General features: G+C 48.2%; 1 protein-coding gene across 12 annotated transcripts in view; it reads right to left on the bottom strand.

Annotated features, from left to right (window-relative positions):
- The window catches only part of PLXNA4 (plexin A4), a 425,098-nt gene that overhangs the window by 101,482 nt on the left and 305,211 nt on the right, over positions 1-18,405 (bottom strand). For 11 of the 12 annotated variants that reach the window (XM_080577830.1, XM_080577845.1, XM_080577832.1 and 8 more), the window contains 4 exons: positions 12,675-12,798; positions 9,230-9,383; positions 6,509-6,608; positions 4,273-4,387 (listed from right to left, as the gene is read on the bottom strand). In XM_080577830.1, coding sequence (XP_080433956.1) covers positions 4,273-4,387; positions 6,509-6,608; positions 9,230-9,383; positions 12,675-12,798 — 493 coding nt within the window. Of the gene's footprint in view, positions 1-4,272; positions 4,388-6,508; positions 6,609-9,229; positions 9,384-9,407; positions 9,904-12,674; positions 12,799-18,405 lie in introns of those variants that run through there. The other variant, XM_080577833.1, reaches the window with a different exon arrangement.

The following is an 18,405-nucleotide window of genomic DNA, read 5'->3' as shown; positions in this document are numbered from 1 at the left end:
TGCAGACCCTGCCAGCACGGCTCTCCATTCAGCCAGCGTCGGGCTCCTCAGCAGCTGCTTGCCAGCATGCAGCTCACACAGCTTTCTATCTCTTTTGACAAATTAATATTTGAAGCAGTCGTTGCTTTTATGTGGGTTTTACTGTCATTAGCACGTACAACTCGACATAAAACACTTTGGTGCGAGATCTTTTCTTCTCTTCTCTTTTTTCGGCAGCAGATGAAAATCCTTTTAATAAAAAGCTTGTTTGGAGGAGGAAGAAAAACACACGCGCACAAATCGGCTGAGCAGGGAAAGATGAAAACCTCCTTCAAGGTAATTAAATGATTATGTATCTTTTAAACCCAACAGATAACAGATTTGTTATCTGGGCTTGCTTTTCGCTTTTGCCTTTTTTTCCCTCTCTTTCCCCCCCACAATGCTAAATTCCTTGCAAGGCCCAGAACAAGATAGTGTTCATCTTACAGAAGACAGCACAAAAGAAGCCTTAATCCTTTATCCCATCAGCTCAAGTAGGCTATCCCAGCTTACCCACCAGCCCAGCATGTACGAAACTATGAGAACTATGTCCTTGGATCAGGTGTGTTGGGTAACAGACAGCAGGAGAGATGGGTGAATATATCAGGAGAGAGTAGGCATCAGGAGAGATGAGATCCCATCATAACGGGACCCTCAGATCAATTGATATATTCCTCCGTGTCTCAGTTTCCCTCCACTACTTGGCTGTTTTGTCCATTTACAGAAGAAAATGACTGAGCTCTTGCCCAGTGGTTGTGTCAAGGAAGGTTGATTTCACAGGGTATTAGGCTACAGTGCAAGGCTTTGCAGTGCAACATTAAACTTTCACTGTGACTTTTGCAATAGTCAACAACAAATGCCAAAATCAGAAGAAAAAAGGGATGTCCAAGAAACACATATAGACAAAGCATGCTCCCCTCTATGCTGTAATTCTCTCCATTTTTTGCCACCTGCTCTGTTTAGGAAAATAAGACAAAACCGCAAACAAACAAAAAATAAAAACAAAAATCCACTTAGGTATTAAAATATCTTCTTTTCATCCTTCTCTCCCTTCCCGCCCTCAATAGCAATAATATCAGATCCCCTTTATAAAGCAAGAAGTCACTTGGTATATTTCAAGTGAGTGCACTTGGCTTTCAAAAACCTGCTGTAAAGGGAAATTATACGTCAAGGTGAAGTATTTCTGCCGCAAATCATCCAGAGACATCGTCAACCCTATTTGATTGAGTTCAGCACCATAATCATAAATACTCTTGCTTTATGGCCATGCTGGAGTTCTTAACCAGGAGCAAACACGGGCTTTCCCAAGGCTCCCAAACTAGTTGGTTCAGCCCCATTATGGGCTGAGCTGATTCACCAGGCACCTGACAAATGACAAATATCAAGTCCTGGCTCCTTGCTGACAGCGAGGGATGTGCCTTTTCTGCCTAATCCTCATCTCTGGGTTGGTTTTGCTGGGTGATGCTAGGACAACTGACCTGCCCCAGCCCAGATGGGCAGATCATTGCTGTCCATCGTGTGGTTCAAAAGCCACCCTGGACGCTAGATCAGGGGCTGTACAGAGAGAAACAGCATTTTCCCTTCTGAACAGCATGGTTGATGGCCAAGGCCTTTCTGTTCTCCGTCAGGGTCAGTCTCAAATTCATCCTGTGCTCTACATTCACCAGCAACCCATACTTCAAGCAAAAATAAAAATCAGAAAAACACATTTTTTTTTAAAAAAAAAAACGACTTTCAGAGCAGATGAAGAAAACCTGTAAGAAGGACAAGCTGATCCCATGGGAATCCAGAAACCCATGAGACTTGCTAAGGAAACGACAGAGTCAGAAGTACACAAGGGCACAAACCAACCCTCAAAGTGCTCCGGGCTGGTCCAGGGGTGATGGATATCAGCCCCATTGGACCCTTTGCAGCCCTGGCCATCTGGAGAGTGGGAAGCCTCAACCCACATGGGGGCAAGATGCTGTACAGGCAAAGGGAGTAAAGAAACACCTAGAGGTGGGTGTACCAGCAAAGAGAGAGTGAAGACCACGGTGTGGAGGAGGGGGAGAAGGCTTCGCACGCCAGCAGTGATGATTACAGAGGGAAGGAGTTGCTGGCACTGGTCCATAACGGCAAAGTAGCACTAATATTTGTTTGCTTGGCAGAGAGTCTCGTGGTGCAAGCAGACCATACGATCCTGGAAGCCGGCCACGCTAATCTGCTCAGCAGACTGATGGAAGGACTGTAAATGGGATGGTGCGACCATCCCACGCTGGTAGGACAGTTTCCCACCAGTACCTCCTCAAGACGTACAAAATTTAGGAGACGCCCATCCCCAGATGGTACCCAACACACCCTTCATGCATCCTCGGGGAGTCGAAGTACTTGTGGAGGAAAGCAGCACTGCAGATGGAGGTGAAAGGCCAGTAAAAATAGGCCCACTCAAGATGATGGTAGGTTTGGGGCACTAGTGAAGACAGCATTGAGAAGGCTGGAAGTGGACCTCAGACTTGTTGACCTGGCAAGTCATGTTGCTTAATCAGGAACCGGGTGGAGGTCTGAAAAGGCAACAAGGAGCCAGGTTTGGCTTCAAGATATCAAATGGTTTCTATTGTTCAGGGAACCCACTCAAGAAATAGGCTTGATATGGGATAAAAAAGGAAACAAGTAAAGGTGAAACCAAAAAACAGTGGAGATTTCAATGCAGGTAAGTCAGTGAGAAGGTGATTTCTCAAGAGAAAGAAGGTGGTGCCTTTAGGAATCCCAATAAGACGTCATAAAGCAGTGATGGAAAAGGAGTGCTCAAATGGGGTGGTCTGGAGAGGACAGAGTCCACTGCCTCCCCCCCAGTGATGCAGATCAAGACATTGATGGGGATAAAGATCAGGTGCTGTGTGATTCCCAGTCCATTCCCTAAGGAACTGGGATGATGAAGAACTTCTCATGATTTCTGATGGATGCAAGTGTCAGAAGTACCAGGGATATGACGGGGACCAAGGGAGGAGGAGATACACTGAGATTTGTAGGTCCTCCACTGTACAGGGGCTGGAGGAAAGAAGAGATGGGAACTGGGAAAGTGAGTCTCCAGTACCTGATGAGGCAGGTGTGCCAGCAGGACTGACCAAATTTTGCCAAGGCTTCATGCAAAGCCATAGGTGCAGTCTGGCTGAGACAGGCTTACCAGAAGGGCTGGACCCTGGGCTGCCTTGCTGCACCACTTCACCCCCAGCACAGGGTGTCAAACATCCTCTCTCCAAGTTCTCAGCAAGTTTTGCAGCAGAGTAACAGCAAATGCTGAATGCTGCTAGACAAAGAGCTGGGAACCTCCCTGCTCATGATTTTTTATGGTTGCCCCAGTGCCTCTGCAGTTCAAGATGTCTGATCCGGGACATCTCGACCAGCACATATGTTAGGGGAGGATGGAGAGGGAACGGGGGATGCCATAGGGGTGTGAAACCACTACTCACATGTTGTTTGGTCCCACAAACTTGCTTCAGACAAGGTCTGGGGTTCAGGCAGGGGAACGTTTTAAAGACACCAGACCCAGCAGGCAGCGCTGGGAGCAGCGTGGATTTCAGCCTCCGAATGCAGCACACGTCGGCGGAGATTTCAGCTGCCGCCTCCGTGCCCAGTGGTTCAGCAGATATCAGATCTCTTAATGGGTACTGGTCCCTTGGGCCAGGCAAACAACGAGCCATCTCAGGTCATTTAGCAGACAGGCCGGGATGCTTTCAGACCGTTCCTGACCAGGAAGTAATTAAGTGGCTTCCTATTTGTATTCTCCGGAGCTCCACTTGTCTGCAAGTGCTCGTTAGTTACAATACCAGCCAGACAGTGTTTGCAGCACAGCAGCCAGCTCTGTATTAAGCCCCAAGGTCCAGTTCAGCTCTAGCTCAGTGACTGGCAATGAGGCATTTCCCAGCCCCAGCTGGAAGCAGTTTGATATACTGGTCATTAGGCACCAAACCCACAAAGCCACTGACATGCTCAAAGCACTACCAAAATCCACTGCCGCTGTGGATGTAGCCCTAAATCCCCCCCAGATCTCAGCAGCTTGGAGTATTTGCTTAGAGGCAACCTCCTCTTCTTGTCTCCAGGTGGAGATGTACGCCCAGCATTTCCCATCCCTCCCAGTCCCTCGGTGCCAGGAACTTGCCATCGACTGCTTGTAGCTCCAGGGTGGGACCAGGGCTGGAGAAGGCTTCATGGACTATTGGTCTGACCCACATCAGCCTTGAGAAGCCTCCACACACAGCACATACTCCTACCTACCTCAGGCAGCTTGACTCGTCCCTCCTGGAAGGAGCAGGAGCTGGGGTCGTGAGTGCAGACGTGGCGGTACTTGCACCAGTGGCACCGGTAAGGGCTCTCCACGCAGGACAGACACCTGGAGAGGATGACAAAGAGTGGTCACTTGGCCAACCCGGCCCCTTCGGCCAACAGGACAGACCATTAAAGTGTTTTCTGAAGGGAAAAATAGCCCAGCAAACTTTGCTGTAACAATAGGAGCAGAAGACCATGGGCTTTGAACTGGCCTTGGCTTGCCATGGCCTGAGCTGGTTGTTGCTGTGACCAATGTGTCTTACACTAATTAGATGATTAAGACTGCTTTAATACCAATCTAACTAGAATAACAATAATTTTGTTGTGTTTTGGTTACCCTGTTACTACTTTTAGTAAGATTAACAAGTTCTTGGCTTCATGCACAAGGTGTGTTCCCCTTTTGACCACAACAAGATTCTGACTGCGACATGCTCCAAGCATGCTCAAGAAGTTCAAGATCAGAAGAGGGGTCAAGGTCAGATGGGAAACTGCTATGTTCTTGCTGCTGAACTGCAGCAGTGCCCTGGGAGCAGTGAATACATCGTGGGGAGGTGCTCAGGGTAGGGGCTGGAAGGCAGCGTGATGCCCATGGAGGGCATGGAGGGATGGGGTTTCTGCAGATATACTGACTGTACTCTTTTCCTCATCCCAGAAGAGATAGAAAGACTATCACAGCACTTGTCTGGGAAGCAGAAGGCATGTGTAAGAAGTCACCTATTCAGCTTGTACGAAAGAGCCATTCCCACTACCTGGGAAGTTGTTTTTTTCTCCCGTGCCCCATAGACCCTGTAGAGTAAGAGCTACAGACACTTTTCGTGGCTGTTTTACAGCACTGACTTCTACCTACATCACACTTTCTTTTTTTTTTTTTTTTTTTTGTCTGATACGATGTCTGCTCACCAGGAACCAAACTGAGCCATAACAAGCTCTTTACACAAAACAAGCACTGGATGGGAGCGACTCCTGGCTGCTCATGCTGTCAGAGACCTTCATGCTGCTACAGTCTCTGAAGTACCTGGAAGGGACTTTGGGGGGGGGGGGGGGGGGGGAATTTCCTCTCCTGTATGTGCCACTGGGTTTTTAATGGGCAGGAGTGGAAAACCTGCCTCCAGTACAGCTTGGCTGAGCCCAGCAGGCAGACACACACCCCCTCTCCCCCATCTTTCCGCGAAATCTCGTTCGTCTCCAATCCACTTTCAGCTCTGGTTCAGCGAGCTGTTCTTCAAATTGGTAACAAGTGCTTGCTCTGATACATCAAATTAAAAATGGATAGTGTATTATAGTTTGTCAAGTAAGAAACCAAAACATGCCATAAATATTTAACACCACCATCTCTCCTGCTCTCCCCCCCCCCCAAACACTTGCTTTCTGACGCTGTTTGTCAAAGCAGCAGGAACATGGAAATAGGATTTGCCTTTCCTTGTGAATTGCTGAGCTGCGGTAATTATCTGCTTTTGGCACTTCTGATGGTTTAGTGGTGGTGACAGAGCTGCTCAGCCTTGCTCAGGGGTGGATCAGCCTGCTGGAAGAACATCCTTCTGCTTTGGCATACCTGCTCTGGCGGGGCAGCTCCCAACCAGCCCCGTGTGCCAGCTAAACCCCAGAAGAATGGGGTGCAGGGCAAGAAAGGAGCTTGCAGGATGGAAAAGATGGCCTTGAGGATAACAGCTGGGTGTTCACATCGCACAGGAACCAACAACTCCCATCTTTTAAGATTTGAGGGCCCAACCATGCTAACCCCCTAGGACAGGCTCCAGCTGGTGGGACTGACAGCATGGAGAAGGGCTGGAGGTGCATGTAGTTGGGTAGGATCCAGCCATCCACAAACAACCATTTACTAGGAAGATGAAGGGGCCTTTTGCTGAGGTCATGGTTAATTTTAGACTCACTTGACTGGCAAAATCCCACTGATGCTCCTCTGCCCAAGGGACACATGAGGAGGTACCCTACTCAAGGCAATGCCTTCCTCCATAGCAGGCTCAGAAGCAGAATAAATGTTCACCATACTACTCCTGGTCTTCCCAGAAGGGACTTCACTGTGCTGACCATCACCCAAGTGACCCTGACTGCTGGCCTCCTCCCAGCTTGACCAACTTCCCAAGGGACACGTTCCCCAGCCAGCAGCGGGTCCTGTGGCAGACCCAGGGGTGGGATAGAAAGCAGGTATCAAAGGAAACCAACGTACGAGTTGTGGACGCTGCAGTTGTAGAAGACGAAGCTGGTGCTGGCAAAGGTCATACCCGTTTCCTTGGACTTGAGCTGGAGCTGAACGATGTGATGGTCTCCTGAGGAAAAAAACAGACACATCAGTGTATGACTGCTTTGTTAGCTGAGTCCCAAGGGCCATACCACCCAGCACCTTGGCTAGTCTATCCTCAGTAGATGTAGGAAGTACAATAAAATCCTTCTAGAGACCCGTTCTTCAACAATTGCATCTCCCCCAGTCATGGTACTGGAGTGATGGATCAGGTCTTCACCACTGGAAATTATCCTACCTCGGAGCAGGGTCTGGGTTAGATGATACCAACAAGTCTAGGCCATATCTCACTAATTCCAAAACTATGATAAATCTCGTTGGCAAGTAAGAAAGTTAGGCTGAAAGAGACAATGGAGATGCCTGGAATAAAGAGGCCATTAAAATGGAGTACTGTCCACATGGCTCTTCACTGCAGCAAGTTCATCTGAAGTCCCCAGAAGAAAAGGGCTGCGGAATATTTGACTGCTGGCCCCAACCATTGGTGGCCTGTGCATGCACTGCCTGAAGGATAAAGACACCTGCTTTTTTGAGGGGATTCAGAAAAATATACTTTCTTCTCACCAATACTTATCATTTCTGACCCAATACCCAGAACCACCATGCCTGAAGAAGGGCACCTCCAGATCCTGTCCCCAAAGAGCAGTTATACCTTGAGAAAGCAGAACGAAGGAATGAGCAAGAAGGACAGACACTGTAACAGTGATAGGGTAGGGGTTCCCTGGCTGCACCGTGGAATGCTGATGGACAGAGAGGTTCTCATGTGAACATTTCCGCCAGGTTCATTTACTCTACTCACCTCAAAGTCCACACGCTCCAGCTTTTGGCTACAAAAAACCCATCTCAACATAAGAGACATCCACTACACTTCCAGAAGGGCCAGTCCTTCTCCATAGCAGACCCACCTGCAGCAAATCTTGACCCTCAGCCGCTACATACCATCTCCCCTCTCCCACTGCTTCTAAGCCAAGCAAACTGCTACCTCTTCCCACAATGCCAAAGCCCTACTCAAAGCCCATCAGCTGTGGGAAACAACTGGGTGCAGCAATTTCAGTAATTAGGTGGGGAAGGGCCCCATGTTTAATTCAGGACTTTGACTTGGCCAGCCATTTCACCTCTATTATTTTCCTTCTTACCTGAAAGATTCATTAATCAATCAGGCCAAAGCAAACCTGACAACGCGTCCCAGCGTGCGCCCGCAAGCACGCTCGCCCACCTCCGGGCACAAACGTGGCCATGCACACACACACACACACACCACACACTTCACTAAACACATTTTGCTGCCAGTGCTCGACTCTGCTGCCCATCTGCCGCCTCCGGCTTTGACAGCTCCGTTAACCACTTTGTATTTAACAACTTTGCCAGCGTCTTGCATATATTTTAAAACAGGATGTGAGGATTGGATGGCTCCGGGGATCAGATGTGCTGCAGAGCCACACATCCTCTGGTTCAAATCCAGTTTCTGGCACTGTGCGTGAAGGACTTGGTCTTTGCAGAGGTGCAGAGCACCAGCTGCTGAAGCTGATACAAGCCGCAGGTGCCCAGCATCTCTGAAAACCATGCTTGGTATAAATCTCTCCCTCTTGTCCTGCTCCGAGCTTCCATCGCTGTGTTTATTTGCTCATCATTTATAGCCTGACAGATGTCCATACCAAGGAAATAGTTCCTGGCAGTTACCTCGGTAGGCAAACACGAGTGATGATTCAGTGGGACGTGAAAATAGGAAAGGCCCTTTGGGGGCTTGTTTTGAGATCTCAGTGGAGAGCACGTGCAACTTGGGGAGAGCAGGGAAGGGATGGTGGTGACAGCTTGTGTAACTTCATTCCTGCAGCTTGAGAGGATCCTCAAAGACTTTCCAGTAAAATTTCACAAGAAGCTAAGGAATAAAACTGCAGTATCCTCTGAGTTGATCACAGTGTTGAGGTTTTTATAGCAAATTTCTGTAAAAGCCATGGGTGCTTTTGGAAGTACCAGAAAAGTGATCGGAAAAGGGAAGCCAAAAAGGGCACAAAGCTGGGGGTAAGGCGTCCATCCTTGGAGACAAGGTATTAGACCATTTTGGGAGGGAGCCAGTAACAAACCTGGGACAGCTGAAGGGAATAAAAAACAGGGGCAGAGGCAAGGAACTGAGCATATGGAACCAAAGTTGGGAGGAGCGGGATGAAATTATGGAAAGGCTCATTTGTGTCTGCAGGACTTTGTGGTTGCTGCATGGGATGGGGTGTGCTGACAGCATTTACAGTGTAATTCCCTGGGCTGTGTAACACCTCCCTGGGCAATAAATGAGGGGAGATCTTGTGTCTGTCTCTTGTCTTTGCTAGATATACGCAACTGCCACTCGGTGGCAGTCTGAAGACACACACTATCACACATATAAGCACACATATAATGCAGGTACTGGTATTGCAGCTCAACACTTGCACATGTGCACACATAAACACACACACACAGAGCTCACTCGTGCTACGGGTATCTGCCACAGCAAGCAGCAGCACAGCATCCCACCTAGCCCTGTGTTATGCCTGCCCTGTCCTCAGGCTCCCAAAACCAAAACTCTGCTTGGAGAAAAATCAAAAGGAAAGACAGGAGGGCGAGGGGTGAGGAAGGGAGGGAGCAATGGGACACGTTAGGGGGATGTGGGGTACCCACCATTCTCAGTGATGATCTGGGGCACCTCTTTGGCAGCCGGTGAGATGCATTGGATCTGACTGCCCACCACCAAGCCATCCATCTCCGAAAGGTCCTCGAAGGTGCAGTTGACTCCTGCGGACAGCTCAGGGACGTTGTAGGTCTCCAAGACCAGCTGCAAGCAAAGAAGGAGGGAGGGGAGAAGAGACAGAAAAAAAAAAAAAAAAAGAAAAGAAAATACTGAGCTGACCAGCAGAGCTGGGCTAGCAGGAGAGAATTACACTGGAGAGGTCGGACAAAGAGCCTCTTGCTAGAGAGAGCATCCTCCTTCAACAGAAAGCAGCGATTCGGGAGAGGGATGTGTGTGCGGAGGGGGAGAGGGATGAGATGCTGATGCTGACACAAGTGATGTGTGGCTATGCAGGGACTACTGCACTGCGTCCCAGTGCTGGCTGGGTTGGTGGAGGGGAGGGAGTGCTCGCTATCTGTCATGCAAGTGTAAGGTTAGACAGGGAGCTTTTGGCTGTGAAGACCGGGGCTTTGGTGGACCCACGGCACGCGGTTTCTGAGGAAGGCGACCACTACTCACAAGAGGCACTCTGCAGACTACAGAGAAACTGTAGCGCTCCAGTCTAACTCTCTACGGCCTGCTCTCCTAGCATCAGCAGATGGGGGAGCGCTCTGTCACCAAGTTCCTGCGTAAGGAGAGTCTAGTTACAGGCTTCAGTCCAGCACACAAGGCCTCTGTCCCTAGAGGCACAACCACCTTCTACTGCCCATCCCGCCGAGGAAGAGGTTGGCCTTGGGGATATGCTGTACGGGGGTATGGCACACAAACAAAGCTGTGACGGAGGGATTGCCCACGTTATCGGAGTTCACAGCACTCACTGACTTTGCCTATGGTCATGAAAGAAAAGAACCACATGGCTGTTGTCAAATGTAGTCGTGCTTTGGAGAAAGACCCTCTCATTCCTCCAACTTCCCACACAAACTAAGGTCCATCACTGCTGCTATCCACCACTGGGATTCCCGCCCAACCCACCCCTGATCACAGACAGGCCACATCCAGAGGCAGAGAAGTACCTTAGGGTACTTCTAGCACCTGCTAATGACCTAGTAGTTAGCACAAATTTAGAGCTGTTGTGCCTGATTGCTAAAGGAGACACCTGAGGCAGGCACAAATGGAGATGCTCTCCACACTTGCCTCCTCTGTGGACAAGGTGAGGCCCCATCTGTGGTGGCAGCCACTGAAAGGAGACAGGAATGCATGCTGAAGTGGTTTTTCTACCAACACAAAGAACAGAGGAGGTCAGTCCAGGTGATAAGGCAGGAGAAGATAACAGCATAACTCTTGGTTACTGCCTCTCCATGCTGTTTTCCTCACTAAGGCCTGGGGCTGCTCCTTAACACGAGGCACCATCAGGTAGAAAGGCCAAGCAGAAAGGCTTTTGCTCTGGATGACATAAAGACTGTGTGAGAGCATCTTTATATTCAGGTGGTGGGAATGGCAATGGGGAAGGCAATTTTGTCTTTGGGGAGCAGGAAAAAGGTATGGGTGTCTGATGGAGCCATTGCTCAAACTAAATATGTTCTCACTGCTAGCAATGGAGAACAGGAAACTTCTGCTTGATGAATATAATTCATTGAGCACAGAGGATGTAGAATGAAAATGATGCCAGTGGCCAGAGCAGTAGTGCTTGGCCACAGACCTCATGAGCCAGGGTTCACTCTGAACAGACAAGAAGTCCTACATCCTAAAATCCTGCTCTGGAGCTGCTGCATTGAGGGAAGAACAGTCCCCAGCAATCTCTCTTCTCCAAGATCCCCGAGTTACAGAATGGACTGAAGCAGCCTCAGATACAACTTTGCAAGTCTCTGTTCATAGCATCATAGAATATCCCGAGTTGGAAGCAACCCATAAGGATCATCGAGTCCAACTTGTGAACAGAAGCTAGAAGATTGGCTGGCCACATGGATACCTTCTCTGCTACTGTGTGCAACACCTCAATATTGTCAATCCTTTGCTAGAACCCAAGTACGACTCAGTAAGGACACCACCAACTATTCACTCATTGTTTCTTCCCCCTTAGTTTGCTAGGAAACTGTCCATGGTGACTGTGGATGAGCTGGGACACCAGCCCATCGGGGACTGGGATGAGACTCCCATGGCAATGTTCATGCAGATGACTGGGCAACAGTCAGATGATGGCAACTTCTGATCCCAGCAGCTCTGGAGTGACTTGCCATGCCAGAGCAACCCAGAGGTAAAGGTCTTTTATTCTGTTATCAGTTTCAATCGCCCTGAGCCAGCTGGTCCCCCAGGATTTATTCCAACATAAAAGAATTCAAAGACTACTGAGAGAATAAGAAAAAGAAACCTTGAACTCCCAGAAGAACAAAGGACTTAAGACATCTCAGATCAGTTTTGTTTGAAGCCTAGGAAAGTAAAGTCATAGCAAAGTTAAGAGGCTGAAACAAAGCAGCAATGATTGGACATGCGGGCTTTGAAAGGCTGATTTAATTACCACTGAAGAGACCCCAGCACTCCAAAAGCTATCACCTGGAAGATGTCTGGCAGCTACACCTTGAGCAACACCATGTAGACCATTTGGGGTGTGGGTCTAGCCACCAGCTTATCCAGAGATGGAGCTGTTGGGGTGTGAGTTATCATTTTGATTCCAGCCCAAACTGCTATGGTCAAAAGGGCAGAGCCCTAGCAGCCTGGATCAAATGGGTCTTTGCCTCCTTCTTAGGGCACGCTGAGCTTTCGCCTTGCAAGGTATTGCTGTGTGTCAGGAGAGAAACCAGGAGCTGGATAGATCTTCCATAGAAATTTCTTGCCACAAAGATCAGGATCATCCACTGCTCTGCCAGCACTCACTGTGTGCCTTGCTGGCTGCTGACTTGGTAGCTCTAGGCCATAAAGGTTAAACATTGTGAGGAGGAAAGTCGCATAAGCTAGCATAAACCTTGGCAGACCGATTCCTCTGCAATGCATCCTGCCTCTCTGCTCTACATACTCAGTGCCGGAGCTACAGCAGGGTGGAGGTGGTGGTGGAGACACTTCCAGTCCAGAACGAAGATTATCAAAATAACTCATGCTACCCCTCTCTTGTCATCCTTCTGGAAGGTCATTTCTAACTTGTCTAAGCTCCATTCCCAGCCGTTTCCAAATCCACTTTCATGTAAGTAAACAATCTCACTGTGTGTGCACAACACTTGCAGGGCATGGAGTCCCTTCAGACCTGCCCTCACAGCAAACAAAACCCAAATGCCCTCCCATGGTGAGTCTTTTTCTGTGGCAGGGAAGATCAAGGGACTAAGGAAGTCAATGGACTCTGGAGAACCTCTTGCACGGAGCTGCCAGTCCTTCCCACTCCTGTTGAATGCAGGTTGCACATATCTGAGTCTATCAGACAGCACGGGCAGGTTAAACGTGAGGGGGACAAGAATTAAGGTTCCTCACCAACACGTTGTACTGGGAGACGGAGATGTTGTTGGGATGCACGGTAAGCCGGACGCACTGCTTCATCTCCGAGGCGAATCTCCGAGGCTCACTGGAGCGCTCGCATCGCTCCTTCCTCGTGCACCTGAGCAAACGGGAACAGAGACGGACAGGGTTAACATGAAGCCAGGATAAAACAGTGAGGACATGGGAGGAGTGATTACTTCTGATGGGAAACCAGCACTGTATCCTTGGGGATGGCACAGGCTGGAAAGCCTTCACAATCATCCTTGAGCTCTCTTCACATGGGGAAACCCACAGCCCTGAAAACTGTATTTTCCACTGGAAGTGGGACATCTAAGGGACTGATGTTCTTACAGAGTGGTTGTGCAGAGTCCATGCTCTTTAGCCCTGCTGAGGAGACCACAAATCTGTGATACTTCTGAGTTACTGGTACCTCCATGCTGGGAAGGAGCAGCCTCCAACCCATTACCCAGTAACTAGAGTTATCCCTTGCAGGTAGAGGTTTCTTTAACATCTTGTTTGAAAGTGCCTGATTAGAAGTGCCCAGGGCTGCATCTTAAAAGTTCTGGCATTCCCAAAGAGTGACAGTTCAGAGGAAGGGGTGGGCGCACGGCACCTGGGCAGCACAAGCCCCCAACCCTTCCACTGCTCGCTCGTGGCCATTAATACTTTCAGCACCATCATTGTCTCTCGTCTTCTCTGCCAGGTGTAAACACAAGGCAAAAATGTGAATGGGTAGCAATGCATCCCAGCTCAATCCAGGTTTGCATTCCCTTGGCACAAACACATCTGTACTTCACTCAACGTGTGCTGCCAAGTCCACAGCTTCAAAGAGGATGCCTGCCTAGAAACCCACAGGGTTAATACAAAAGGACAGCTCCAACTGCATGCCAATTACCTTTTGCCATTAAGCTAATGTTATGGACTTGCACGGGGTGTCTTCAATGGATTTTGTTATTAGCAATGCTATTACCCCCCATTAAAATCAGCTATAAAGACTAAGTGCGGATGTTAAATTATTCACCCACTCCCAGACTTTGGAGCCTGAGTTGTGAGAACACACAGGGGCTGCTGGAGGGTTAGCTGCAAGATCACCCCTCGATGTCCTTGCTGCATGCACACACATGGGGATTTGCAGACAGGAATATAAGGCAAGACACGCAAAAACAAACCCAATATATGGCTGAGCCTGAATGTTATGAAGCTTGGGGTCTGGACTGAAACTTTACAGTTTGGCTTCTCTCTAGGGGCTGACACTAGATAAAATGAATATCCCAATTTAAAACTCAAATTGCTCCATCTTTCTGGTGCAGAGAAGTTCGGTGTTTCCAGTGGTAGGAATCATAAAGGGAGATCTCTGCTGTTCTCAGCAGGCTCTTGGTTTGCTTTGCAGGAGAGGGAGAGCAGCGTTGCAGCTCCCACTCTGCTCCCTAGGAGCCTTCATACCATTAAGTCCCCTTTAGTGCTGCCGCATGCTGGATCAGGAATTTTAAATGTGCAGTCTCCAGAGGGCTAGGAGGGTAGGCGATTAACTGCTCTCAGAACTGTGAGTCCCCTAGCACGGAACGAAAGGCCTGGCAAAATGCTGACCTGAGATTTTGGGAAGCACTTCCATAAAACAAATAGACACAGCGATCCCATCAAAGCTCTGTGGGGCGTGGGAACTCCTCCCCTGAGGATAGCTTGGAAGGAAACTCTTGTGGGCTCCGTATCAAAATGCAAGTGCCCAAATTCAGCAGTCCAGCCCCTTCCCATTTATTTTCTCCCCATGCAGCATGGCAGAAACAGCTGGGCTTCCTCAAATTAAATGGACAGGCTCTGTTCAAGCGTAATAGCTCAATAGGTTGCAGACACATCCAGCAACAGGAGGACAACACGTAGGTATAGACAAAGCTTTGAGGAACCTGGTTTGTACTCCCAGCCCTACCACGGAGCTGCAATATGATAGCCACCATCTTACCTTGCTGTTTCCTGGTCACAGACATTTAAAACATGTAACTCTTCAGACCAAAGACTCACTCTCTATTAGACTGCTGTGTCTTACAGCCCTGATATTTGTTGAAAGGTGTATTACCATACAAATGATGAAATGATGAAAAACTGCCCCAAACTAAGCCTGGTTTTAGTAAGAAGTTAAGGTTGCAGTGTCAGGCTCCCAGGAATTAGGTGCTGGCAGGCTGAGAGCAGTTTCTGCATTCTTAAATCTGCTCCCTGCACTGACACCCTGCGAGCCAGACTTTAATTACAGGATCACACATTATTATTTCTTTTTTCCGTGTATGACCTCAGCTCTGACACTTTGTAACATTTGACTTTGGCTGTCTGACTTTTTCAATGTGATTTCTTAATTTAAAACAAAGGAGAAAAGAAAAAAAAATCACCTGGTTGTGGCTGATGCCTGAATGTTACAACTGGAGGAGCTCTGCCGAGCAGAACCAAACCAAACCTGGCTCTGGGTTACTGGAGGGTTTCAAGCCCTTAAATCAGCATCATGAACCCTCTCCTTGAGCCAGCAGCATAAATGATCCCAGGTAACCGATCCCAGTTGCTGCACAGATCAATACTGAAGGCATAAAGCCTCCTGCCAGTGTGTCCTGCAGCTTTGACCATGCAGGGAGGAGTGATGGAGGCTCTTCTCCAGAGCCTTATGCCCACAGTTTCACCCCTCTCCCTTTCCTGAACCACCTTTTTATCCTGAGCTGGACCACATGGAGCATCCCAAGTGTTCACGTGCTATTCTGTCACTGGTGTCTGATCAGCATCTGCAATCGTGGATCTTCAGAGGCAAAGCTGGGTGGATCTTCAGGGGAGCAGAAAAAGGCATAGACCCGCCATAAAGAAATCTTCTTCCTCCTGTCTTCTTCTGCACTGCCAGAAATATTACATCCTCCCACAGGAATGGGGGAAAACAGCAGGGAAAATTGTTTCAGGGTGAGCAGGGGAAGGGTTGCTCTCTAGCATCGGTTTCTCGAAGTCCCTGAATGGTGTTGGATGAAACACCGAAACCAGCAAGGCAAAGCACCCAGCTGCTGAAGGCAGCTGCCTAGAGGGGACGTTGCAGCCCAAAAAGAGAGCTGCACGCTCCTCTGCTCTATCTCATGCCCTCTCTATTGCTGCTTATGCAGAAGAATACCTTTCACAGCCAATAATTGTTTCCCTTTAATAAAATATCAGTAACTCCAACATGCTGGGCCTGTCAATATGCCGAGATCACTTTCCTCTGCCATATAACCCAATTCGGTGCTATTCATGCTGTAATTAGCTGGTGTGTAACTCCCACCCAGTGGCATCGCATTACACTTAAGACACCTAAAAGAGCATATTTCTCTCCCAGACTTATTTGCATAAGATTATGGTATAGACGTGACACCTCTCTGTATATCTTAATAACACCTGCTATTTCATTATCAGCTGCATCTTTAACAATTGGCAGTGTCCTGCCGCTGTCTAACCTATTAGTACAAACACAAAGAAACCATTCCTACCACTGAATCATGAGGCATGATATTTCTTCCTCATCTCCCATTAAAGAATACCGCGAACACCAACCCTCTGTTCACCATCCACTAACCAATTATTTTAATAATGTTAAATTAATACTTTGCACTTCTGTAGCATCTCTCATTTGAGGATCTCAAAGGGCTTTGCCTGGAGCTAATTAATCTTCACAACACCTCTCTGAGGTTGAAACATTCCCATTCAGAGACAGGAAAGGGAAGCACATACATGTGTCAGAGAGCAGAGTAAATCCCAGGTCTCTTGAGGATGCCATGTAGGATCCAGTTTGGGACCCAAGTGATCATGGTTAAAGCCCAGCTCTGTAAGCTGGGACCTAAAACAACCTTCCAGAGTCACATTCTGCAAGCATTTGGTGCAGAAACATAAGGAGAAACATTCCACATCTTCAGTGAGATGCCAAAGGCTCTTCTGCCTTAGTAGGGCCTGGTTTGACCAAGCCCAAATTCATTCCAGCACCTCCAGGGTTTGTTCCTAAGTGCCTAATGTTAGCAGGGTTAATAATGTTAACAATGGGTTAATAATGTTAATAATGTTAGGTGCTCCATGTACGTAGCTAGACAAGACAAAAGAAGACCCAAGAAGGGTACTAGTCCATTTGCAAGCTCTTTATTTTCCCCATGTACAACATGGGAAACAGATTTTTCATCCTGGCCTTTCTACATTCTGGGCTGCACATTTACTTGCTCCATGCCCAGCGCAGTGTGGTCCTGACCCTTGCTGAACCCTCCCCATACAGTCCTACAGACCATCATCCTCATCCCATCAGTCTGCCCTCGTGAGTTTCTCTCATACATCTCCTCCTTCCCACCTCAGGTCTGTGTCTTTGCCACCCAGACCTCACAGGATCTCAGCTAATGGTGATAAAGTGTTTGTGACAGAGCTTGGCTCAGGAGGCTGAAGGTGACTGAGATGGTAAGAAGAGCTCTTCTGACTGTGTAGAGGATGGGGACAGTGTGCAAACTGGGGAAAAGATGCTGATTTCAGAGCTAAGAGCAGGGGATTGGGACAAGTGTCTCCAAGAGAGATGCTCCTCTGTTCCTGATGCTTCTTTCCCATCTCTCCATCTGACCACTGACCGAAATGCCTAACTTTGCTTTGGGTGACTCCTATTTTTTTTAGCAGGGGGAAATGAGAGGAATGCTGCTGGTGTACTGTCCCCTCACCAGCAGGGCTCTTGGCAGAGCTGCAGATGCGCTTGGGACCTGATGCAGATCCCCTGTGCAGCTCTGCAACCTCCCATTTCTTACACCATGAGGGAGACACGTGTTACACCGACACTACAAGGTCTCCACACTTCCATCCAGCCATTCATTAGGGACAAACTCCTCAGCCCCCTGAGTTGTGCCCTTTTTCCCCACACCCATACCTGCCAGCATCACTTGGGATGCCAAACTAAACGCATTTAAAAGGCACAATGGCCCTTATGCCTGGCCTTTCTAGTGGTAATTATTTTCTGTGCCATACAAAACCCTTATAAAACCACACGTCGAGTCTCTTTCTGGACTCGTGGGATGCCCGGAGCTCAGCTGCTCCGTGGCGGTGCCGTGTTGTGTCCCGGGAGCTTGTTCTGCTAATTCACATCATCAGCCAGAGCTGGTGGGCACTGCTGGAGCCCAGCCTAATTGACACCCTGTGTGGACAAAATAGACAGAGACGGATAGTCCTGGGAGAAGAAAGCCAAGGAGGAAGCTTCCAGAAGGCTTTTTTTGTTGTTCTCTCTTTTTTTTTTTTTTTTTTTTTTGGAGTAGGGAGGTGGAAACAGCGCAGTCAGAAAAAAAAGCACCTACTCCTGATGGAGCCTGTCTTGTTTATACCCATAGCTGCTGAAACAGGAGACAGTTTTGATTTTGTTTTTCTTTTCTTTTTCTAAGTTTTTCAGAAGTAGATTAAACGCCCAACTTTTCTAATATGAGACAAAGAAAAATGTTGTCAGTTTTCTGGCAATAGAAAAGGCCTGATATGCAATTTTGTCAATTAAAACAATTTTCTAGACAAAAGAGTGATGATTGGATCTGATCAGAAATTGCTACTCAGAACAGTTATTTTGGTTTTGTTGTTTTTTTTTTTACAGATTGCTGTTAGCACACTGTAGAATTTTTTATTCAGAAAAAAAAAAAAGAACTTACCGTTAAAAAAAACAAATTCCCACCAACGAAATCCAAACGAATTAATTCTCTTTTTAGAAACTTCACAACTCAGTGCACAGTGG

The sequence above is a fragment of the Anser brachyrhynchus genome, assembly GCF_964034855.1.
Source record: "Anser brachyrhynchus genome assembly, chromosome: 1".
Lineage (NCBI taxonomy): Eukaryota > Metazoa > Chordata > Aves > Anseriformes > Anatidae > Anser > Anser brachyrhynchus.
Note: the sequence above shows the minus strand (reverse complement) of the source record. Positions and strands in the feature narration are given on the sequence as shown.